The sequence below is a fragment of the Anser cygnoides genome, chromosome 2 (genome assembly GCF_040182565.1).
Source record: "Anser cygnoides isolate HZ-2024a breed goose chromosome 2, Taihu_goose_T2T_genome, whole genome shotgun sequence".
Taxonomy (NCBI): domain Eukaryota; kingdom Metazoa; phylum Chordata; class Aves; order Anseriformes; family Anatidae; genus Anser; species Anser cygnoides.
The window spans coordinates 95177919-95204117 of NC_089874.1; the positions used below are offsets into that span (position 1 = coordinate 95177919).

A 26199-nucleotide genomic window follows, 5' to 3' on the forward strand; every position below is an offset into this window, starting at 1 on the left:
CTTACCTTTTCCTTTGTGATGAGTATATTAGAAAGATTGTTTTGTCTTGGCTAGAAGATTTTGAACAAGCCAAATATATTTAAAACAGTGCATACCTTGTGACAAGTAGTATATTAAAATGCTCTTGAAAATGTTCGGTGTAGTCTCACTGGAGAAAAAGATACATGAACACAGGTTAAAATACCTGGATACAGGTAACTGCTATTCTTTGTGCTCTGGTTACAATGCTGTGAAGAAAAATATTTTAAAAATTATGCAGGGTGATAAATACACAGGTCTGCTACAAAAACAGAAATTAAACCTGTGCACAGCAAAATATTTATCAAAATAGCCTGATTTTATTTGCTTCAGATTATTCAGATTCTTTGTCATCCCCTTTATAACCTTTCTTCTTTGTGTCAAATCTGACAAGAAGATGCATGAAATGTAAAGGCATATAATATAGTAGAAATGTTCTACTTGAGATGGTGGAAAATGAGATAAAATCAGGATTTGGGGGCTTATGAACTCAAAAACTTGCTTGTTTTTTTCAATCTGCTTCAGCTGGTCTAATGGCAGATGCCACCTCCTCCTCCCAGCCTTGTCACAAGCACTGTTCTCTGGTCCCACAGCTTGGACCTGCAACACCAGAGAGCAAAAGCCTTCCTCCTCTGCCACAAGCTTCTTTTGCAGTTTGTGCTTGTGGCGTATCATCTGCAGAGCTGGTGGCTTTACCTGCAGCAGAGATGAGCCGTGATTATTTGCACCCTCCCCAGGTCTTCAAGAACAGCTCAGGCATTTGCTCTGAGCCCTTTAATACTTAAGAGGAATGACAAATCCTCAGCTAATTCATATTGAAATTGCTATTACAGGACATAAATGCTTCAATGACAAACAGCACAGTGACAAGCAAACCACCTGTAACACTGCGGCTTGTCGTCCCAGCAAGTCAGTGCGGATCCCTTATAGGAAAAGGAGGCTCCAAAATCAAAGAAATCAGGGAGGTAAGTCTTGGGGTGTCTGTCGGGGACACGAGCTAGCTCGGTGTCCTTCCACTGTGATTTGCCGATGGAAAATTCTTTGACCAAAATCATGTGACCAGCATTTTGCTATGAAATTTTTATAGTAGACACTGAAAGAGAGGTGACACCAAGGGCAGTTAGGGCCTTATCTTTTTGACTTTCAAGCACGTACTGAGTGAAAAGCCTTAGAAGACGCTGTTCTAGGGGAAGCGGGTATCCAAACCCACTGTGCCCCACTACCTTCCTTGAAGCTAAAGACAGTATGTGAAATAAAAAAACAGGTTTATAATGTATTCATTGCGGCAGTCCTAAAGCAGCTCAAACACAGCTTGGAAGGGGAAAATAAACAACTGAAAAAAGAACCAAGCACAGTTTAGCAAAGCAACACCCTAGCAGCACAAAAGGCCCGTCAAGCATCCCTGTGGGCTCAGCCCCTGGCCAGCAACGCACAGAGGGTGCCGAGGGAGCGTTGCAGCCATTTCCAGATCAGTTCCAACCTTTGTAGACAGGGAAAAGCCCAGGTAGTGCTGGGGAGTCCATGTCAGGAGATGAAATGCTTGATCTACTCTAAAAAATATATATTTTCATACTAATTTCCTTTTTCTCCGTAATAAACCTCTTCCATGGGTGACCTGACCTCATCTCTGCTAAGCCCACATTGACTTTTTTTAATTGAGACTTTACCTAAAGGTATTCATTCAGCACACTGTGCTAGCAGCCACTTTTTTCTCTAATCAGAAAATGCAAAAATGATCATACAGTGTCAGTTTTAACTGTTCCTTCCGTAGCTACAACAACATAGCACATGCCAAGGTGAGGAGCTGATGTTTTTAACCAGTCAAACAAGAAAAGTAGATACATGCTACATTTATGTAAAGAAAATCTGAATAAGACATTTCAGAAAATGTTTTTTTGTTTTGTTTTTTTTTTACTCTGGAGAAAATTAGAGTACTCCTTCTACATTTGTATTCATCCCAACATAGGATAAAGTGTTGAATAGCAAGATAAAGTGCTGATCTTTTTTTTTATTTGACTATGTCAAAACAAAGGCTTTTGGCAGGCTTTACCAAAGTGAAACTTCCTTTTCTATCTAAAATGTAGATTCAAGACAGTAGGTTTCACTGTGCTTCTGTTTCATTTCAGACGTGAAAAAAGTTAATGGGCATTTTTCTATCAGAAAATTTGATCAAATGTTGTAAAGGGGTGGAAAATGCTTTGATCAAATTCCTGCATCTAAAATTTGCTCCGAAATGGGCTTTATGGTAGTCAGGGAAGGAGAGGTGACCGTAGAGGACAGTCTGGTGTCTTATTCCATTGATTTCCAAATTCTTCCAGATTCTTTTATTTGGATTCAAATTAGATTGCCCCGGGACTTTTTCAACAAAGTTCCTTCTGAAGGCATATCTTCACCATTGAGAATTTGGCCTCTGCTGGAAGGGGCTTTTCTCTCCTTGCGTGCACGCTGCTTCCATCAGCTGGCAGAGCAGCCAAAGGCTGCTGCAGGGTTTTTGCTGCCAAGCAAACAACGTGTTGTTTCTCCATGTGCCTCTTGCTTTGTAAAGTGAGTTCATGGAAACATGCATACAGTGTCTGCTCTAAACTCACAAGAATAATTTGGAGCTCTGCCATTTGATGGGGTCTTTTGTTTACTGAGACCTGTAAATAAAAGGAAATTATGAATCAGATTTTTTTTTCCTTGGGATTTTGTTACTTTTTTTCATCAAAGAGGAAGCTATGCCTCTCCGTAGCACTTATTTTCAAACCTGCTTTTGGGAAGTGGGCGATGGAGTCACTTGGTGACACTGAAGGGGAGAAAACATTATTTCTATGCAAATATTATTCTCATAGGAAACCCTCTCTCTTTTTCTCTTTAATCACAAAAAGAGCTTTGTAATAGATGGGATGCAATACCAGAGTGTTGAAACACGTTTCCTGGGTAGAAGGAAGGTGTTTGGCTTACTTTGCCCAGGGGACATTTCTGGCTCAGGCCCTGCACAGCTGCTTGGCTCCAGCACGTGCAGCAGCTGGCGTCTGGGCCCCAAAACTGCAGAGCGGCTCCTGCTTTCACCATGGCAGGCAGCAGGGGAAGCCTTGCTGAAGACTTGCCACTGCAGAAGGCAAAGCTGCTACAGGAGCATTCAGCTGGGAGGACCTCAGCCACAGGACATGATTTTCCTCAGTCTTCCAGGTCTGTTGGGTGTCCAGGAGAACTGCCAGGCAGCAGGGCTCTGGCTGATTTCTTACTTGTGTTACAGTAGTACCAGGTGTGGTCTGGTGAGTGCTTAGCTGCAGGTTTTACAGCTGTCACTTCTTTGGCTTTTATTTTAAGTACTGGAAATCTCACCCAGAACATTGAGTCAGAGCTCTTAGAACACAGGTCTTTAAATTTGAAATCGGTCTGTGTACATTAAATGAATAAAGTGATTGTTCTGGTGAGTACAATTTCTGAAGCAATTAGCTACTACTCTAGTACAAGGAAGTAAAAGGATATTGTGTGGCCAAAGAGGTCTTTGGACAAGGCTAATGTAGCGTGAATTCACACTGTACATTTGCTTAGGCATAAGGGTAATGGACAAGGCATTGCTCGTGTTTTCATGGCTGACATACAGCCAAAGTAAAAGAATGAACAAAACTATCATTGGAAGCAAATACATAAATGACTGCAGTGTTTGGCAGAGTATTTTGTGCTTGGTGTACAGATACCCAGAACAGCATGTTAAACAGTAACTCATATCAAACATTAAAAAAAGAAAAAAAAAAAAGGAGCATCCATCTCGAGATATGATCTAATGTCATCATCACACAACACACTGAGCAGCAATTGCATGAGGGATGCTCTTTTGTGCTCAGCCAGGTACCTTGGAACAACACGCAGGGCTGCTGTACAACAACAATGAGGTTGCCTGAATTTGCAAGGCAAGGTTGTAAAAAAGAATAGAAAAGCATGGCAGATTGATCGAATTATGATGAAATTCCAAAGCCTGTTATAGAATAAGGGATTGATATTCTGGCTTCAGACAGCACTAGTAAACAGAAGATGCAATCAGTAATTTAATCAGCCTCTTGCAAGAGGAATAGCATGCATTGTGTCTGACCATCAGGAAAATAAATTAACTCCTTGCTGACTGACACAAACTCAATGATTGCTAAACAATAATTTTTAAAAGCCCCATATATTGCATTTCAATAAGTCAGGATAATATTTTGTTTGTAATATGTGGAAGTGCTAACTCAATATGAAATGCATGTTGTTTTTCTCTGTTGATTTAAAAAGTCTTTCAGGATTTTTTTTTGTGAAACAATGCCAGGGATTGCTTTGGTCTCGTGTCTTTCTCTCCTTTCTTTATTTTTATTTTTTTAGTAATATGCATTAGTGCTACGATCAAAGTTAAGAAAAAATACTGGCTCGTTACCCCCTTGGGTTCATTAATGAGCTAAAAGCTGCTGATGTGCATATATTTAATCAACACTAAATGTAATTTAGAAGTGCTCCTGACCATCCCAAGATATTCTGAAGTATAAAGCAGCCCCAAATTTCATCCAAAGAAACAAGTCAGCCATCAGTGGATTAAGGAGCCAGATATCTTCAGCTTGTTTGCAGATCTTCTGTTATAATCAATTTTTCCTAAATTTGTTGTTGTCGTTGTTCTTGGAAAGTACTTTATTTCACTTTTTTCTCTTTTAGTCAGCACTGCAATTTTCTGTCTTTGAGAGGGTTAAAAGATTTGTCCTGAAATGCAGATCATAGTTGGCTTCTTTAACAGCTATTGAATCTTCCTATGATGGGTTTCTTTGCAAATTGGCTTGAACAGGCAGACCTGTGCTCTGCCAGAACCCCAATAAATGTGTCCGGGTGTGTGTTTACACGCACTCTCTACTATGCATTTAGCAAGAAAAGACAAAGTTTAAAGGTGCCTCCCCTCCATCACATCGGTCCTCAGCAGTGAATGGCTGGCGTTGGCGAGGTGCGGTTGCCTTCCCGACAGTGACGCTCTGTTTGGTTTGCCTCTGCTCAAGTCCACAGGAGCCCAGGTGCAAGTCGCGGGGGACATGCTGCCAAACTCGACAGAGCGTGCAGTGACTATATCGGGCACTCCCGATGCCATCATCCAGTGTGTGAAGCAAATATGCGTGGTCATGCTGGAGGTAAGCGATTGCTTGGATTATCACCTCTGAGACGGGAGATGCTCAAACACATCGCTGATTTTCAAGTGCCCTGGGTGCTCCCGAGAGGCGCTGCCCATCCTCCCCAGGTCAGGGATTTCAGGGGGACTCTTCCAGAGCCTCAGACACCTGCCTAGTATTTGAGAGCCTCTCAGAGAAGGCTTCAGCAACCTGAGACCAGGGCTGTCATGACACCATCAAACAGCAAAACATGGTCCACCACAGACCCACAGCCTGTCTTTAGAGAAGAGTGTTTTATTCTGATGCAGGACAGGGCGAAAAACATATAGGACTTGTTTTAAGTGGAAACAATTCTGGCTAACATGATTTAGACTTACTAGGACTCTTTGCTTCCTTAGGGTCAGATCATTGCATAAGGCTAGAATGTTTCATTTTGACAGCAGTTTTTTAGCTCTTAGGTTAAGTGATGCAAAATTAATTTATACACAAATTTGGGTGTTTTGATCCTGTGTTGAAGATGTCTATGCTTTCAAGCAAACAATTAAGTTGAATAGAAGTTCGAAAAAAAAGTCAGCTTATCAAAATGAAATATTTTGACCTAGTAACCTTAATTTTTGGTAACGTGAAACATCTCTGTTTCTGTCACATTTTCTGCTGGAAAAAAGTCTGGGCTTTTTTGTTTTGTTTTACATTCCCCCCCCCCCCCCCCTTTTTTTTTTTACCTTAAGTGTAGTCAAAAGCTATCTCATTATGATCTCTGATGCCCTGCTGTTTCTTAATTCCTTTAAGATAGGAGAAACAGTGTTTGAGACAGAGCTATGGCTATTAGCTGTTCAGGAGCATGCACTGCATCCCAGTGACATCCAGCCTTGTGCAAATGAAGGCATAAAATTTAAAAAATCCAAAGAATTTTACTGGGAAAAAGTGATTCTTACTTCAGTTTTTGTTGAACTACAGTGAGGAAAGAATTTCTCTATAAAAGTAAAAGAGAACACAAAGTTAATATTCAAAAATAATTTCAGTTCATGAGACGTGGATGGTAATAGTTACCAGCTTTGTGAATACAGTGTGTAGCCTCATATCCAAGCTGCATGGAATAAATAGTTATTTGCCAAAGAATATGCGAAAAAACACTTTATAAATTCAGAGAGACAGTTCTATATTCCACTTTTCAAGTAACCACTTTTGACACAGGAATTACACCATTTTAGCATTAGGCAAATTGCGAGCAGTACTTACAAAGAAAGCACTGGCTTAACTACAGTTCGCTTCTTCAAATACTTAAAGACCTCAGAAAATGGATACACTCTTAACTTGTAGTATATTGTTAATTTGGCAACAAACACTTCCATTTAAATTAAATAGCTAATTATATGGTATTAATTAATGGAAGTGCTATTGCTGTTATCTTTCGTAGTTGTAGTTACTGCATTGAAATCAGGGCACCATTCTGCTGGGCGTTGCATAGGTAGCTTGAAGCCTGTTTTACAGACACCTGCTTCCACTTTATTTATGGGGAGAAAGTTAGCCTCGGTCAGTTATTTTTCCTTTGTATCCTTGCCTTGGGCTGCAGGGAATAAATTTCCTTTCCGTGCATTTCAAAGGCTGTAGCAAGGCTTCTGCTGTAGCTGGGAGGAATTTTCTCCGTCCTCTCTGCTCAGCCAGACAGGAGGTAGGACCAGGCCAGTCGCTTGCCGTTGCCAGTCGCAGCCAACTTAATTGAGTTGGTAAAACAGGAAAACTCGATGTGTAGCAGAAAAGAAAGCAGAAAAGGAAAGATGGATAAACAGGACGTGCTGTGTGCTAACAACATGGGAGTGTAGGCCAGATTTTTCTAAAACATCAACAAATTTCAAAATTATTTCCTGAAATGCCTTGAAATGCTTAATGAAGCTTATAAAGCTTCCTCTGATAAGAGTGGTAGTGAAGCCAGGAGTGCCAGCATTGCCTCTTGCAGCTGGGCAGCCAGTCCTTGGCTTATCCCCTTGAAGCCCAGACTTTGGCCTCCAACTTTGGGGCTCCTGGGATGGAGGGCAGGGTGGGCTGGGCCGGGTCAGCTGCACCCCTTGTTGTCCGGGGTGGCCAAGGTAAGGAATGATTTTTATCGAGCTCTGCTTCGTTCTGCATTTTGATCGCTTTGTGTTTTTGTCTGCAGTCCCCACCCAAAGGTGCCACCATCCCCTACCGTCCCAAACCTGCCTCTGCACCTATCATTTTTGCAGGTGGCCAGGTAAGAGCAGACACCATTTTGGCTTCAGCTGGAAACCACACCGTCTTGGCCCAACCTCAGCCAGCGCCTGTTAGTTTTCAACTTTTACTCGTTTTTTTTGCCTGGTATAGTATTGGTGTGCTTTGTCTACTGTGTGTACTTGCAGTTTGCAGGGAAGGAGAACACTGCATTGCAAACTTAAAGGGAAAACAGCGAGAAGGCATTGAGTGGGGGACATTGGATACACAGGCTGTGTTTCCTGCTGCTGTATAAACCTGGGAAGTGGGTATTCTGCACATGACTTCAGTAATACCCCTAATTTCTATTGCTTAATAGTTCCTCAGGACCAAATAGCAGTGGGGTTTTGAGGTTACAGAAACTACTTAAACACAAGTGGAGACTTCCCCAGATGTGAAACGCATGGCCTCATTTATAATGGAACCAGAGCTTTCCCATTTCTTTTATACATAGTGATATTTTGACTATTCCCCCTTCATCTTAAGCTAATCAGGGTTCTCATCTGTTTTTAAAACCCCATGTGTGATGTGACTCTGCCTCATCTTGTGATAATGTCCTGAGGTGGGTCTGCAACAGGCAACAGAGGTGTGACAGTAATTTGCTCTACCACCATGCATATTGTAATGGCAATGCGCTTTTAGCAAATGATGAGCCAGCAACAAACACAGATGATATGTACCCTAAAAACACCTTCAGAGCCTCACAAGGTGTCTTATAAACAGCAAGATAAGAGCAGCTTTGCCCCTATACGTAGAAAGGTGAAGTGGTGTGCTGCAAGCCCTGCCCAACTCAGGGGGAAGCTGGTTTCCTGAATCTAGGCCAGAAGAAGGCTGCCATCTGTTTTCTTGGGATTCATGTGTGTGAAGGCTCTCCAGCAGTAAGGCAGCCCAGCCCAGCCAAATCTTTTCCCCAGGATGAGGGCAAAGCCCCTTTTTTAAGTAGTTACGCAGTGGGAAGAGCCACTCACCTGCATGGGGGGACGCCTGCAGGCAGGCCTCACCAGTCCCACCGATCCAGCCCAGCCCAACCCCGGTCATCACCCTGGACCAGCCTAAGGGTCGGTGGGTACCCTGTCGTGGGGTGTTGTGGGGGTGCTGACATGCCAGCAGCCCTGGAGCCTGTGTCTCACCCCAACAGGCAGCTCAGAAATTATATGAGAACCTGGACACCATGTTTTTGGTGGGGCAGACAGCACGAGGTGCTGCCGGCATGGCATTCTGCATCTCCCCACTCTGCCGGTTTGTCAGTAAGCTCCACTCCTGAACATCTCAACTGCACATCAAGGAGACATTGCTTCCAACAGGCCTCTAATAAGCTTTCTCTGATTTTTATTTCAGAAGTTTACCTTCTACCCTGTAATGCTATATTGTGATATATATCCAGAATTTTGTAATCAGAGTATAGTAGCTTTCAATCCCCTGTGTCCAAGCTTACCACTCTTAATTTTCTTCAAAATAAGAAATCTGCTTCCTTAGTGACCAAAGTTGAATTGGAATTAAAGATAATTTGCCAAAAATTGGTCTGAAAGTTCAGAATAATTTACTCCACAGATACATTAAGTTTATACTGCAGTACTTTCCTTTTAGAAATGTGTGTGCGCAAATAAGCAGCAGCCCGTGTTACCGGTACTGTAATTCCCACTTCTTTCAAAGACTGTATGTGATTACTCAAAAGTATTGAAGCTGTTTGCTAGGGAGCTGAGAACAGTTCATACAAGTAACTGAAAGTGTCCTATTTGAAGGCCTCATAGGTCTTGCCATCTTCAGTTTTACCCGTTAAAAAGGTGTTCTCACTTCTATAATGCAACCTTGTTGATGTGAGAGAGTGTATATGAGACAGATGCTTTGTGTGTGCTTTGAGTGTGGTCTCTGACTAACCAAACTTTTTGAGAAAATGCTTGAGTGTATTTGGGAGTCAGTATGGAAAGTCACTTTAATGGGTTTCATGTGTGGAAACTAATTAATATTGAAAATAAAATTTCATCAACAATGCTAAGTCCACCCAATTTTCTGACAACAGTATCAGAAGATATTTTTCCATTCTAAATAACATCATGGCTATCTTGAAAGGTTTTAGTTTTTTAAATGCTTGCATATCAAGCAACACTAGCAAAATCAAATTTCTGTTCTTACTTAACAAGTTGGGGTTTTGTTCTTGTAAGTATGGTTTTAATTCTCTTGTGCTTCTTCGATATTGCATTTAGTGACAGAAAAGGAAGCTGAATTGTCCTGCCCTGCTCTGCCACTTACCAACACTGAGTCTATGCATTGGTTAAAAAATAAAAATAATTACAAAAAATCAGCACTCCTGCCTGACAGAGGCAAATTGGAAATTTCTACCCGTTGTGCTACACTGCTGTTTTGATGGCTACAGCTTTGCTTTATGTCTCTTAGCAGCCTTATGTTTTACGTTGAGGAAGGTTTGTAGACCAGGTCATTCTCGCCCTTACTAATGTCAGTACATCAGTAGGAAAGTTGCCCTAAACACTGATGGAAGCAGACCCGTAGCTGATGTCCTGGGTGAAGCGTTACAGTGCCGATGTCTCAGTAGCCACTACCAGGTTTGTACTTGGTATGTTTCTGCCACAGAAAGGGTGTAGATCCACTACTAAGGAGTAAAGTAGTCAAAGACAGTTTTTCTCAACGTAAATCAATCAAATGACCTTTTGGGAGCCTAAAAAGTAAAAAGTAAAAAGTGATTTTTTTTCACTAGGAAACAAAAAACATTCAAGGCCCATCTTGTCCATGCTACTTTGACAGTTTTCATTGTCAACAACATAATAACTAGCCTGAGCTCTGAGTGCTGGCTATCCCTCTTATTTCCACATTTTTGATTGCTTCCTCATATGTATACATGGAAGTAAGAGGGAGAAGAATGATGACGAAGAGGGTGACTTTCGTTAGATTTGGTTTTGTTTTTTTTTTATTTATTTATTTTGGTAGTTCCTTGCTGGTTTGCAGACCACATCTTGGGAAGCACCTTTGTAAAAAGATGTCCCCTCAGCTGGATTTGAAGTAAAGCCAAGATCAGATTGGCCACGTCTAGTCCAGCAGATAGTCCCAGAGACCAAAGCATGGTTTCCCAGCCCACTGCTTGCTCAAGGAACTAGGCCATTGCCCAATGGCACTTCCATCTATCATCTGGGAGGCTGCTTCTGTGCTTGGGCTATGCTGAAAGCCCCCCACTCAGCAAAGCAGACTAAGATTTTCTTAAAGGTTGTCCTCAGCTGGTAAAACACTTAAACACATGCTTTGCTTGCTTAAGACCCACTGATGGTAGTGATCATCTGTTTTGGTGGATGGGAACCTTTTCATTTATAAACCATTTGTAATGGCCATTCCCCATATGTGTATGCAAGTGTGTACAGCCATAAACATCCCATTGAGCCCAGCAGCAAGCACTCTTCTGCCTGAAAACTGTTCACGGGCATAATGTTTGCTGGATGACGGCCTTGTTTTTTAACTAATTTAAAAACTAAATGAAATGTTTCTTCTCCAGAAGGGAAATTCTGCTGCAGAAACGTGCATTAAGCAGTTGGGGCATTAAGGGTTTTAATATGCGAACACCATTAAATGAATTGTTTTATCATTTGCAGAGGATTCATTACTTTCTAAGAGGCCTTTTGTCAAATCAGCATTTTGCAAACTAAGCTAATCAGCTCTGTTCCAGTTTATACTTCTCCCACTACAAATATTTATACGTTATAATTTGTCCTTCTGCTTCCCTGCCTAAGCACAAGCACGTTAAAATTTTTCTGACAAGCCGCTCCTTTCAGAAAAGCCCTACAGCATACAACAGAAAACTGTGCTCTCCTTCCAGTTGTTTCTTTGTAGGCCGTAAGAGAGGGCTGAATGGAGCCAGCAGGAGATGGGGGCAGTGCCAAGGTGTGCCAGGATCGGCACGCCAGGGCCCCACAAGGGCACGCTGCCATCTGTCAGGCGTGCTCGTGTCCCTGTGGGCACAGCCACCAGCAGAGCAAGTCGCCCCCTGCACCAGGGTGGCCATAGCTTGGGCAACAGCACTTGGCATCACCCCTCTTGCATGATGGAGGCCTTTCTGCACCATGCCAAGCATTATCAAGCAGCACAAGAAAATTAAGCTTCGCTCGGAGCTGAGAGCGATGTGGGTGGTGTTTTCATGGGGGGACAGTGGGACACTTTCAGATGCAAGAGGGAAGGGTGATCGTCCCACCCGACTGACCCGTGTCTTCACTGTGCTTCTTGTTTCCAGGCGTTTACAATTCAGGGGCAGTATGCCATCCCGCATCCAGACGTGAGTCCAGCGCATGTAAATTACTCCCTTTTTCTTCCTCTCCCTCTCATTTGTTCCGGGCAACATTTACTTTCTGCAGTTATCCATGGAGACGTGGCCTAGGGACACCTGTCCCCACGACATATGTTATCGCCAAGTGCTAGTTCAGCTGCATTTTTTATCTTGTATAATAATTGCTAGAAAGTACAATGGCCCAGGAACAAATTACAGTTATCTTGGTCTTTTTTTTGCATGTGATAAATCTGAGTTCTTTTAATCTGTAATTCTACAGTAATTGGTTAATATTAACAATAGCCATTACATGTAATAACAGTAGAGATGTCATTTATAACCAGTTTGGTTTTTTGTTGTTTTTTTTCTTTTCTTTCTCTACAGTAGATCAGAGTGAATGATTAAGCCTTTTTTTTTAATATAATTTTAATTAATCCAGTTTTAGAACATGTAAGATGGTTTCTCTGCTCTGAAATAATTCCATTTGATTGGTTAGTTCTAATTTCCCATCCTGCCCTGCAGTTGACCAAGCTTCACCAGTTGGCTATGCAGCATCCCCCCTTTACTCCCCTTGGGCAGACCACCCCTGGTTTCCCTGGTACGTACCCATGACCCCCTGGGGATGTCCTTCTTCTTAACAGCTTTGTTTCCCATGGTCATTACATCATTTTAATAATAAATGTGGTCAATGACCAGTGATCCTTCTGTTTTGACGCATTAATCTTTGTTCTTCCCTCCCTTGCCTCTGTTACAGTTCCTTTCATCTTTATTAAAACGTGCTTTGTTTGTTACATTTATTTAATCAAAACCGCTCTATTTGTACCATTGGCTAAAAACCCTGGGTTTCTTTTTCTCAGTCCTTGTAAAGTTATTGGGGACCATGCAGCATGTACCAGTGGGTTCTGAGCAAAGCTCTTGTGTGTGTGTCTTGTCAAATACCGAGTTTGGTAACACCTTTCAGAAGGAAGCAAACATAGGAAAGCAGTATGTAATCGCAGCATAGAAACTCTGATTAAAGAAATTACTGCATGCTGAAACAGGAATTTTGTGTAGGGCCAAAAGTCTTAAAAGCATCTCTAATCATCACTTCTGGGACAGGCGCTCCCATCCTATTAGGAATGCATTAGTGCATTACAAACTGCAATGGAAATACAGATCACTTAAGGACTGTGAAATTTGGCCCATATTTATTAGAACACATGAGCTGAAGCTGAGTTTTTTATTCAAGAGAAAGAAGAGAGAACTCAAGTCAGTTAACCATGCGATCAATCATTTTTACTGTACTTGAGTACATTGGGACTTGGCATCTAAAATTTCACAAAGCAGATAAATATATACTGGTACATGCTTTGTATGGCAAATAACATTTTATCACATACATCAAATTTTGTGAGCAACTTGATTGTGTTATATTCAATGTAAAATAAGTATACACAGTTCTTAGCTGAATGTAAACTCAAGTAAAATGTAGGTGAGTTGCTTTTTTGTAAAAGTATTTCTGTTCCACCTCTCCTAGTTGGAAACAAGTATTTTGGCATGCCTTTACAGATGATAATAAACAAAGCTTAAAAAAAAAAGAGAGAGAAAGAGAAATGACATCCAAAATACAATTTTGTTTCTTCATGGTGTATCTGATAAAATATCTACAAGTAACACTAATTTGCCTTTCCCAGCTTTGTATTTTCCTCATTCTTGTAATTAACACGCTGCTCCTTAATCTTTTCCTGGTTATATTCGTGAGATGTATGTTTCTGTAATGTTACTGTGTTTTAGAGCAGTAATTCCATTTCTCCTGACCATTTTCCTTTTGTCCACCCAATTTAAAAACAAATGTATGCAGCTTACAGTATTCTGTACTCTTCCCTTCAAAAATGATCCTTCCCAACATTCTTCAGCAACTAATCCCACATATAATTTCCAAATTTTACTAGGTTAATTTCCTCATTGTTATTTTAATTTGTTGATTTTTCTTTTCATAGCTGTGTATTTGGTTCAGCTAATTTTTCTGTTTGACCTCCACTCTCATTTTCTGTATTGTACAATGCCTGGTAGACAATTTCAAATTGGTCAAATTTCAGCCACCCATTAATTTCTAAATCGGTGTATTTAGAGCAAACTTCAGAAAGTATTTTTAGGTGAAACTCTCCATTTTCTAGAAGATTTTGTGTGACCCTGTGGAATCACCTGACATTTGTTGTTTTGGTGGGTTAAAGGTTAATTAAAATAAGGCTCGTTTAAAATGAGTCCAGCCCTCTGAGTTCTGCATCTCTTGCTTTTTCTTCCGTTTTGCTAGCACTTCTCTACTTTTCTTTGCTCTTCTCTCTCTTTTCTTTTTTTTTTTTTCCTTCAGTACGTTTCCTTCGTTATGATATCACTTGTGTCTTACCCTTTTTGCAAACAACTGGCATAACATTTTCCCTCTGTCCCTACATAGGACTGGATGCCACTACTCCAACCAGTTCCCATGAACTTACTATTCCCAACGATGTAAGTGGACCAATAGTCAGTACCGCTTTCTCTTCTCGCTCTCCTCTGCCACCGGAGGGGAAACCTCCCATCTTCAGCTGATTTGCAAAAACTAGTCCCCCAAAATAACTTTAGTCCATTTCTGGGGGGAAGGAGCATCACGGACGATTAAAACACTGAGAGATGCAGTGGAGGTGGCTGTCCCCTCTCGTGCCACGTCTCCTGATTTAGTTGCACAGCAGTGTCTGTGCCACGATGTTTCGCCCATTTCCTTAAAGCCTGAGTGCCTGCTGCTCTTACTGGAAAGCAGACGTGGTCTGAGATGCATAACCAAGATCTATCTCACAGGTTGCACTAGCAGAAGGGCGAAAGCAGGTTGGAAATTGCTCAGCCCCTGCGTGCTCAGCACCGGGCAGGGCAGAGGGGCTGCACCGCGGCCGCTAGTGCCAGGCTGGTCTGTGCCAGAGCCTGTGCTTATCCCAGACTGCGTACCTCCCTGACAAAAAAAAAAAAAAACTGACTTTGGTTATGTCAAGGTGCAACACAAGAGTTTATCTGAAAGCAGGGGCTCTAAACATTCCTGCTTCAGCAACTCTGCACTGGCTGTGATGGACAGACCCGGTTTCCATAAGCAGTGCAGTGCTGAATCTTATAGTGGCTGCTCAAAATGCCCAGCTGATGCTCTGCATATCATGCAAAAACGCCTTCCAATTTTATTCCCCTTCACTGCAAACAGGGTTTTATTTTTCAGTTTGCATTACAAATGAGTCACTTGGAAAATGGAAGATTTCCCCTCCAGTAAAAAAAAAAAAAGCTTTCAAGCATGAGTGGGATCACAAATAGCAATTATATTCCTTAAGAGAGACTTACAGGATTGTGTAAGCCCTATTAAACTCAGTGGCAATGATTTACAATAAGAAAAAAATACAAAACAACAAAGAAGAAGCAAAGTTAATCTTTTTTTTTATGAGTGCGGTGATTTTGTAATCTTTCTGTTACTTAAAGGATGTCCTGTTGATTTGTCAGTACCTGCTTTATAACCCAATTTACTGTACACTGAGTATTTTATGAGAGCGTGGTATTTATCCTTACAATGCAAGTTTCTGTAGTCTCACTTTCAGGCAGATTTTGCGCTTGCCATCAGTGACATAAATCCAAGGTTACTCTTCTGCCTTCAGATCTTCAGGTCTCATACCAGAGGAAGAGGTGGAGACAGCTGGCCTTGCGTACTGTAGTGCAGTAGGGGGGAAAAAAAAAGTTGATTTCTGATCTAGGAGGTATGAAATGGCCTGGCTCAGCACTATTCTCTGAAAAGCAAATATGCATCCATGTGTTGTTTGTAACAGAAGATTAGCAAGATTAGAAACCAAGGCCTGAATGGGGTTGGGCTTAGACACAGCCTGCAGAGGCACTACAGGCAGCAAAAGGGAGTTATTGCGGTGGCTTGGATGGGAGAGGCAGCAGCAGTTGTGCAGTGCTGGTAATTTGACTTCGCTTTCCCAACAAGCATCTCCTGGTCCTGTTTTGGACACACGCCTGAATCCCTCACCTCCTTGTATGCACTCACACCTGCAAAAGTCTGGCACAGATGAGAACAGTATCAGGTTTGCAAAAAGCCGCTCTGCAGTTGCCAGAGAAGGCAGCATGCCTATACATGTGTTACGCTTATTTTTTAAAACCAATATAATGATAAACATAAAAAAGCCAAAGCCTCAGTATGAATCTGACAGAGGAAAATCAAATAGAAGGAAAATAAGGATCTCAGAGGTTAGCATAGTCTACAGAAAGTAGAAATTATTAGCCATTTGCAATTGCATAACTTCGTATTAAAATAAATTTTATTTCCTGTTATTATTGTAACAATGTCATGCTGCTTTCTTCATACATTATGCTGATAATTGCAAGTAACATGTTGCTAAATAAAAAAAAGACACATGGTGGAACAGATAAATGCATTTTATAGAAAACTGTTTTCCAAGCGCTAAGAGCCCAGTCTTCTTCTCCACATAGTGAATTCAGAAGATTTGCCTCTCTAGGTTTTCTTATAACTTCTGGGCATCTCCAAAAAGAGAATGGAGAGGACATTTCTCCAGGTCCCACTTAGATTTCACTTTAATCCTTATCTAACATCTCATTTTCCTCATCAAAACCACTTACAGGGCCGTTTGGTTGCTCTGGCCTCCCAAAAGAGGCTGTTGGCAATGCCCGTATTGCCAAGAAATCTCTGCGGTACCCACTGAGTCCCCACTTTTGCCTTTTGAAGCAAGCAATCCCATTGATTCTGTGAGCTGTAAAAGTTAAGAGAATGTTGGTGCCAGTTGTGTAAGTTCATTAATTCCTTTGGCACCCTCCTGGGGAGGTGAACGGTGCAGCGCTGAGGTGGCTGGCTGCTCTGCCGCTGCGGTGTGCTGAGCCCCGTGGGGTTAGGGTGAGAATGGTTTACAAAAACATCTTACTAGGGAAGTACATGAAGCAAAGTGAGGTCTAGTAGCTCCTCGCAGAATAATAGGGAAAGTATTGCTCTAGTTGTTTAATTACCCCCCCCCCAAAGAGTGAAGCACACAAAGGACATAGCATGCCGTAGAGGCAGTTAGCTGATTGCAGGTGTCCTCAAAAGCAGGAGGTCCCGTGGCACTAAACTCCTTTTCATAAGCATTCACATATGACTTCCTTGCCTTTCTTTCATTGTCAGGATATTGTCTGGCCTTTTGGTGCTGCCTAAGTTACCTAATATAAGTGCGTTTTACAGCATGAGTCTCACAATAATGTGGTGTGGCGGTGGCAGGCCCTTTAGGGGACGGGAGGGATGTTACTGCTGGCTGCAGCTGACTGGTCTGTGTCTGGGCACAGATACCAGACATCGTAGCAGTTTGTGATCTGATCCCCAAAACGGACATGGAGAGTAAATGAATAAATCATTAATAATATATTTTAAAAAATCATCTGATTAAAAATTGTGTATATTTTGTGTATATATATATATATATGGGAGACGGCAGATGCAAGTAGCAGGAAAACTTCACTCTCAGAAAACATGAACATTTAGAGCAAGCTGTAAGTCTGGTCGATACTCCACGTAAACAGAAATGTCAATCCATCTAAGTTGGAGGAGGCATCCAGGAGAACCCCGTGGAGTCAGAAGTCCTTCCCTGCAAGTGGCCGAGGGGGACCCGTGCGTTCAAAGTGCTCTGGGAGCAGCCCACAGTGAAACCCAGCCTTGGCTCCAGGGAGGTCCTCATGGTGCCTCCTCTTCCACCGATGGTCTCCGGGGAGACTCAGCTCTCGTCCTGGGAGATCCCCACTTCATCCATATCCTGTGGGGTGAGGATCGGTGCCAGCCCTTAAGGAGGATACAAGGACAGTGTCCGACCCCAGCCGTGACTTGAAGCAAGGCCGCCCCAAGCAATGATTAGGGCAAGATGTAATAGTCCATGCAAGACGTACTGGAAAAGATCTGGTGGTAGCAGAAGTCAAAGCACTTCCACTGAAGCCAAGGGACCTGTGGATTCGACCTCTATAAATTCACCTTACTGCTGAGAGCCTTCCACGTAACAGAAAAATAACCCCAGAGCAAAAATACAGAATTAATGAGATTCTGTCATTTGGGAATGCTTGAGAGGATGTTTCATCCAAAAGTAATTTTTTCCACTTTTGCTATATTTATATTTGCACATAGCCTGATTTTTGTTTCTCCTTAATCTAAGAAAAATGCATTTGGTTCCTCAAGTAGATCTGTCTCGATACACTCAAGAATCAGTAGAAAGATTTCACAAGTCTATTGTCCGCCAGAAGCAAAGTGAGACCATTTCTGGAACAAAAATGGACGTACTGCTCAGCATCAAAAGTAACGTTCTCCCAGCTCAGCTCAGAGAACAGGACGGGAACTGATGCTGGGCCCTCAGCAAGTCAAAACGCACACGAATCCACGGGGTCATTTGGGTTACAAAGCAAGCAATCAGAAGGCTGGTTTCTGAAAGTATGTTCTCAGTTTTCTGCACGCCTTCTTGCAAAGCCTGTGAAATCATTATAGTCCGGATTTTGCATTATCCTGGCAAGGAGAGTGAGTTTGATTATAATTATTATTGCTTTCCAAGAGGGATGGAGTATTTAAGCATCTCTTTCAGGGCCCTGCAGTAAGTCTGTAAAGAACCATAATCATACCTCAGGAGATTATTGCTCCCTGCAGAGTACATTTCTAACATTTCTGAGGAAAAACAAAACAGGAAAAAAACAGAAATAAAAGTCTCCCTGCACAAGAATCAGTGTAAGAACCCAGTGTGCATAGTGAGAGAGGAAACCAGGACATAAAGATGTAATCTTCATGTAAAGCAATTGAAGACTCTCCTTCGTGGCAAGCACCTGCTTGCTCAAGTAATGCAGGGGCTTTGCCAAAGCCACTGGACGTGCTCAGGGCTGGCAGCAGGGTACCACCAAAACACACCTGTGGATGAGTATGGTCAACCCCTGCTTTGTTACCAGCACTACATTCATTGTAAAAAAGGAAACTGATTTTTATCAGAATTAAAAAAAAAAAAAAAAAAAGAGCTCGGTGCTGTCTCTTGTGACAAGCCTCCAGGACTGGACTCTGATAATAAACCCAAAAGTAAAAGTCTGATCTCTGCCAGTGCTGCACAGAAGTACTGCAGTGTGACGGTGTGATGGACACAGAGGAACAAATCGACAGCAAACACCCAGCAGAAAGCCGTATTATTGGGCTCTGTAAGTGAGTTTAGCATGGGGGGGACTGGGCAACGTGACATATATTTCACATTTACATTTAACATAATGGGGGGGAAGTACGGAAAAGGGAGATCTGAATCTGAACTGGCATGGCATGTCAGGAGAAGCTCCATTAGCGCCAAGAGTTCAGGGAGGGGGAATCACAATAAATCTCCTTCCCGTCCTTCCCCTGAAGAGTGGGATTCAATCCTGTTTACGCTGGTACTACCAGAATTTCAGTGAAGGACAGAATAAAATTAGAAAAAGGGCAAAGAGCAGAATCCGTGCATTAGGGTTCGATTATTTTTTTATTACTATTTTTGGCATGATGAGAAATGAGGGACACTGAGGTAGGGGAAGACAGATGAGACGTGGTGTGGAGCAAGTGAAGGAGGAGCAGTTCTTCCCTGGTGCTCACAGTACGAGAATGAGGGGACGTCAGCTGAGCACACATCGGATATGAGCCACTCTGCTCAAGCCTCGAGGGAGTTAAAATATGTACACGTACACATGCATACATATTTTGTGTGTATGTATACATATGCTTGTAGTGTATATATGTATACATTATGTGCATTATATACATTATACATATATAATTTTATAAGTATATGTGCTACTATATAGTAGGCTTGGTGTAGTATATAGTGTGTTTGGCTTCTCCACATGGACCAGCTTTATCACTTGTTTTCTTGAGAGCTTCCTCTTGATTTATTCTTCTGTAAGTGAGCTTAAGGCTCACAGAATATTGAGCAAGCAGGTGAGCATCAAAAATAACACAGTGCCTAAAGTCCTTGAAAAGAGGATTTCAAATGTTCAAATGTTTCAAATGTCTACATTTGCTACCTCTGTCTACCGAGCTTGGAGGAGCAGCGAATCCATGTCTGTGAAACACGTGGATGCGCGCATGCACAGTCCAGGAAAACTTGCTTTTGGGGCGATGGACTTTTGTGGGACTGAATGACACACAACCTGCTGGAAATCATGAGAAAACAGAATGACGGGTTGTGCAGCTGATGGAAGTAGAAAGGTCAGTCTTAAAAAGAGAGAGATAGGTTTGGATGTAGTTTGAGATTGCTTCCCCTCAAAGCAAGGCAGGGCGGATGGTGGTCTGTAAAACCAAATGTCCACCGCCTGATTGATCAAAGCTTTATAGAGGAAAACCAGCCTCTTGAACTTCTCCCAGAAGCCATCAGCTCTTGAATATTCCGGTACTGCACTAATCTGAGCATAAGTAAGCAATGTGTAGTGGGACAAGCACCCCAGCGAGAGCCCAAGCACCCCAGCATCACTGTGTGGTGTAAGGAGAAGGGTACTCCGCATGCACCAGCCGCAGTCAGATGGCTACAGGTCACGGCTTGCAGAGCATGTCCAAGTGGCGGCCTCCTGCCTCACCCAGCAAGTGCCCACGCAGAGCTGGTGACTACGGTGTGCTCACAACGTGCCCGAAGAGCCAGCAGTCCCCCACACGTCCTCTGCTTTGAACGTCATGTGTACAATCAACGACAACACCTGGCAACTGGACCGTTTTTTTTTTTTTTTTTTTTTACAAGCATGTGCTTTACAACAAGTAATTTTATTGTATTTCTACCCTTCTACTTTGGACAGACCAAGGGAATACATGCAGTCTACATATTTTGTTCACCGTTAGGACATCATTACTAAAATATCAGAGGGATCTGAAGACGTTCTGGGCACCAAAGATGCTGCTTCACAGAGCCTAAGTCCTGGTCACTCCTTCATAAGATCATCAGTAGCAGCAGGTGGATTCTTGACTGGATACTTCAAGAACATTCTTCTCAAAAACAATTAGACTGTGGTTGTAGCAGAGGGAAGAGGATGTCTTCATCCCTGGTGGCCATCCCAAGCCAGTCGTCTCTGTCAGTGAGCAGCTCCGGCTAGCAGTCAAGTAAGGCTGATGCAAGTCCCCTGGCTGCCCTGGGACCTGCCCTTTTTGTAGTCGGTGCAGAGGAATTGCTCCCTGCACCCTCACATCCCTGGGACCACTCGGTGTCTTCATGCCCAGCCTTTGCATGGCAAGGAGCCTGGTGAGGCAGGCGAAGGGCTCCGCACTGGCACCTGGCAGTCACACAGTGGTACGGGTCTTCGGGATAAGGACAAAGCGTTAAGGAGGCTGTGCTGTGCAAATAGGATGGGAAATCTTGTGTGTGTTTTCTTAAACCCCCTTCTTCCGTCCTGCGTATGCTCTCGTGCTCTGTGTCTGTTCTGGCTGTCTGGCTAGCTACGTCGGCACTCTGTTTGTCACTGAGTGTGAAGCAAGGTTTAAGGGGCTGTGGTTTTCCTGTTCTTCTTTTGCTAAAATGTCTGGACAATGTGAATCTGTTTCTGGCAAGATGTTCCAAGTACTGCAGCGGCAGAAACAGTAACACGTCGGGAAGGGTGGGAGGGAAAGGCAGTCACCATCGCTGTGTCTTGGCACTTCTTTCGGCCAGGCTGGCAGCATCCTTCCAGTGTCAACAGTCCTGTAAGGCAAAGTTTCCATTTCCTTCAGGTTCTGGGCATTGCTGTGTTTGTTAGCATCCATCCTGCCTTAACAGAAAACAAAAGGCCCCCTCCTTGTCTTTAAGGGAGCCAAAGCTGTAGTATTTATTTGTAGAGCGAAGTACGTTTGCAAAGTCTTGCATACCAGTTCCAAAAGCTTGTGACTCCACCAATGCATTTATACAACCTTTAAAAAGCGATTAGTTGAAGATGACACCTCTGCAATTTTACCAGTAAAATAGAGAGGCTCAGTTTTATTTATGAAATACATGGGGTTTTTTAAAGTTCTGTAACAAGGAAAGGTTTTTAGGGTTATGAAACACAGTTACATTGCAGAGAAAAAAATAATCAGTCTTTTCCTACACCTGCTTCTCCCTCCAGTTCCACAGCTGTAAATCCCACTGGTTTTAATAGCACAGGAGCAGCCAGGTGAGGACCAAGCATCCCCGTGCGGCTCAGGGCATGCACTGGGGCCGCGCAGAGCGGCACGGCAGGAGCGTCATGCTGTCTGTCCAGCCTGCCCCTGCTGTTCTGGGCTTGCTGCTGCTCTTGCTGGAGGTTCAGACTGGGCTGTGCCTTGTGTACCGCAGCACTACACCACGCTGTCATTTTCTGCCAAGGGATACAGCAAAATAAGCAGATGCTGGCTTGATACCTGCCCGGGCAGCAGCGGGACTTGATTTAGAGGCACGTGGCCATTGAGCCAACAGACCCCGCTAGCTACTCCTTCCCAACAGCACAGCAAAAATCTTTTGTTTTGATACTGAGTCTTTCATAGCCGTGCTTTTATCGATGCTACAAATTGCAGTGAAGTGATTTTTGCCTGTGTCTGTGGCACTAATCTCAGTCTTTGTCCCACTCCAGTTAATAGGCTGCATTATTGGCAGACAAGGCAGTAAGATAAATGAAATCAGGCAGATGTCAGGAGCGCAGATCAAGATTGCTAATGCCACAGAAGGCTCTGGAGAACGACAAGTTACAATCACAGGATCCCCTGCAAACATCAGCTTAGCACAGTACCTCATTAACGCAAGGTAAGTTGGCTTTGTAAGTGATAACGCTTCCGCAAGATTGCTCTGTCTGCTCTCCAGCAAATGTCTGTCCTGGGTAGATCCAGAAAGTTGCTTTGCAGTGTCCATTTTGCATAGTTCTTCGACTTCTAACGACTTGTGAGGCCTGTATCAGTACAAGCTGTGTTTACTGTTGGTTTATGTGGAAAGCAGCTTAATCTGATGCAAGTCCAGGTACATTTTGAACAACAAAAGCTCAAAAAAATCTGAATATTCACATCTGCATCCACCTAAAATATAGGTGGATTGAAAATGACAGTTGTGACTTCTTTAGAAGAAAATAGTTCTCACAGACCTGTTTTACTGGCGTAAATGGCAAATATAGTGAAACAGATTGCAAAACAGATTTAATTTACTAGCTGGAAATTGCCACTCAGAGTTGATATTAAACCGGCATGTAGTTGCTAAAGAGGCGCAGGATTTATTTTTTTCAGAGACGGCATCACAAATTTGTAAAAAGCATCCCCTAATGAGACAGGGTGAGACTATCTGCTTCGCCACTTCGCAGTGCCAGGATTACTGAAAACACTGGCTGTTTAGCTAAGCCATTGAGACAGCTTAAGTCTGTCAAGCTTTATATGATTACTTAGAAAAATGCTACCATTGATACCACTTTTATTTGCAATTATGCTGAGAAAAATGTGCAGTGGACATGGTGCTGTCTCACAGAGCTACTTGTAAATGGCGGTCCAAGGCAACAACATGTTGTGGGCATGGGGAGTATCTGTGTATTTTACTGCTTTTTCGTTTGGTTGGTTGGCTGTTGTTTTGTTTTGCTTTTATTTTCCTTGTTCCTTTTTCAAAATGCTGCGATACAAATCAAGCTTGGTGGTTAACTATGTTTGCTGTTAAGGTAGTAGCAGTTATGTGATTTATACGCAGAGCTGTAGTCGTGGCAGGGCTACAGGCTCCTGTGGTCCAACCTCCTCTCCACCACAGCTCTGCAGTGCACGACTGCACGTCTTGTAATGCAGGAAGGGGGTGGTGTGCAGCTCTGTCTCACAGCAAACAAAGATACAACTTTTCATAGTTCATTTTGAAAGTAGTTTCCTAGGGAAAGGTATATTTATTTAGGGGTGGCACCGTGAAGCCTAATAAAAGGTGTTTCCAGAATCCTAAAACAACCTGCAGCTCTTTTGCTTTATATTCTTTATATTCTTATATTCTAAATATAAGTCACTTCGGTAAGCCCTGTAATCAAATAAAAATGTGTTCCCTCCTTTAACCCTTAAGGATATGTTCTTCTCTTGGTGTTCAGGGATTCCCCACACATCGAGACGAGAATAGACCCCTTCATTTTTAGTTGCACAAACACCATATGGCATGCACCTGGATCTCAGAAGATAACAATTTAAGATCTTCAAGACAGCTAAAGCATGCAAATAAAATAATGCACTTATTAATGGCGTTGCAGTGAGCTGCTCACCAGAGACAGAAACTCTAGTGAACAAACCTCTTTGACTCACTTAAAAAAGCCTGTGAACTCTCACAATTCTGTTTATTACTGCTTAATAAGCCTTTTGATGGAATGGGATATATATGAGGTCTTTTAACATTCTTTTGCAAAGAAGAAAACTTCTCAGCAGTCATATACAATGGATGCTCTATCTATACCCTGTGAAACCACAAAGTATTTGTTGACTTTCTAGCTAGCCATTTGTTACCATCATCTACAATAAACCATCATATATTACTATGTACCATATGTTGAAACTGTATTTAGATAAAGTGACTTCATTTGTAAATGAAGACTCTTAAAGTAATGTATAATAAATTAAGTTCTAAGGCAACATAGGACATAAAGGTGGCTTTTTCATTTAACAAAAGTTACAGTGCTCCAGATTTCTCTTTTCCCAAGAGAAATTTCTGCCCAGTTGGGTGCCACCGCAGCCGCAGTGCTAGTCGGCCGCCGTGCCGGAGGGGGACCTGAGACCTTCAGGCACGAGGGAGGCCCCGTGCCTGCTGGGCAGGTTTTGGAGAGGGACACGCATGCAGGGAGCCCGTTTCAGCACCTGTTGGTCCTAACCCTGGCACGAATAAGCGCAGTCACTTTTAAGGTCTTGGCCTGAAAAAAACAATGCTGGGGGAGAGCTGAGCACAGTACCTAGGCAAAGTGCAGTGCCAAGATACAGCCTGGGAGGTCAAAATAAATATATAATATATAAATTAATAAATAAAAGCCATACAAGTATTCAGGGTAAGGTGGACATTTCTTTTTATTCTTCCCCCCAAGATCTGACATTATCATAGACTTGGTTTCCAGGGCATAAATCAATGTCTCACGGCAGCATGGGATTACTGGACGTATTCCTCTAACTGTGTGTATGTACCCTTAGGCTAGCCTCCAACTAAAGTTGCCATCTATATAGTAATTTATCAGGTTGTTTTAGGAATTTTATAGCAATCTGGTGTTAATATGTACATAAGATTACATACTCTAAATTATAGATATATAAAGATATTGATACAATATCAAGACAGAGATTCAGATCTTTCTAAAGTACTGTTTTGGTTCTGTGTTGATTATCCAAGGGTTGACCTCTGTATTAGTAGAATTTGTCCCAGTTTGTTTGCAGTAGAAATGTCTTTTTTCCTGTAAAAACTTCTGTCTCTTAACTGGTGTCCATTGTAGTAACTGGATTTTCATTATCCAATTACATCTTCTAGCTTTTATTAAGAATGAACCACAGCTTAGGTTTCCTATGTAATATTTGACTTTGGAGTGTAAATGACCTGTAGCCAGCAGCACTTTCTTCTTGTTGAAGAGCAGTTTCCTGAAGATGCTTTTCACTTCAATTTTGATGAAAGATGCATTCACAGAACAGAACCGACAAAGGCAAACTCAAGCTTTGTTTCTTCTGTACGCTAGTCGGGCAATGCAGGATGTGGCCTTCAATGTATGTATTTGTAACTTAGCTTCTTTAACGTGACAGCAGAAAATTGGCATCGTGAAATTCTGTTTGAAGTCTGCTCATCAGCTTCCATATTCAATTTTGTCACATGTACAAGTGATTTGGGAAACTGCTGCTGTCACAGGACAGCTGAAAGCCAATGGGATGTACTTTCACCTCATTTGTTACCACCACTAATGAAGGTGAAGCAGGGCCGATTCGCCCTTCAGTTGTACCTGGGCAAGTACACCAGGGAGGGAGTGTGGGTGGCTGCCACCAACACCAGTACTGAGCCCCTGGGATCTATTCTCCCTGCTGGTGCAGGACAACGTGCTCAGTGCTCAGACTAAAATTCCAACCATATCCACAGGAATTGTTTTTAATGCAAGGTAGACAAAATTGGAATCAATGAAACACCGAGTCCTGCATTATCTTTCCATATGCCTCCCTCCCAAAATAAAACTGAGTTAGAAATATGAAAAAATCCAACTGTATAAACAGAGTTTTTTAAAAACAACTGAGGTATCACCACATGACTCCTGTATGGATGTATGCTGGAGTTGGATTCACCATTTCAGTGATAGCAACAAGCATTCCTGACGTAAGCCCCCTGTGCGAGTAGATTGCAGGCAGCACTGTAGCAGTGCAAGGATGCTGTGCTCCCTGCACAGAAAGATTCTGCTGTTGAGGTTAGAAAAGGAGCAGCTCATCCATGGGGCAGATAAACATCATGGAACTGAGAGCAAGAAAACCAAAGTTCTATGTTCTACAAGCGGGTCTGCATTTCACACATTTGCCCTCCTCCCCCCCAGCCCATCAGAGACAACGTTGCACCTTCCGACTTATAAGCAAATGTACCTGTGGAATTAATATCACAAGAGCCCTTTTTCTTTTGAGGGGACGAGAGGAGCTTGATGCTCAAGCTTTCCCCCTCC

The 26199-nt window shown here is 42.5% G+C and overlaps 1 protein-coding gene across 23 annotated transcripts in view; it reads left to right on the forward strand.

Annotated features, from left to right (window-relative positions):
- Window positions 1-26199, forward strand: part of LOC106045020 (poly(rC)-binding protein 3-like) — a 514073-nt gene that overhangs the window by 474406 nt on the left and 13468 nt on the right. For 15 of the 23 annotated variants that reach the window (XM_066992636.1, XM_066992634.1, XM_066992642.1 and 12 more), the window contains 7 exons: window positions 852-983; window positions 5019-5147; window positions 7282-7425; window positions 11584-11640; window positions 12139-12214; window positions 14051-14103; window positions 22168-22337. In XM_066992636.1, the coding sequence (XP_066848737.1) occupies window positions 852-983; window positions 5019-5147; window positions 7282-7425; window positions 11584-11640; window positions 12139-12214; window positions 14051-14103; window positions 22168-22337 (761 nt within the window). Of the gene's footprint in view, window positions 1-851; window positions 984-5018; window positions 5148-7281; window positions 7426-11583; window positions 11641-12138; window positions 12215-14050; window positions 14104-22167; window positions 22338-23631; window positions 24369-25040; window positions 25179-26199 lie in introns of those variants that run through there. The other 8 variants (XM_066992644.1, XM_066992648.1, XM_066992645.1 and 5 more) reach the window with 7 other exon arrangements.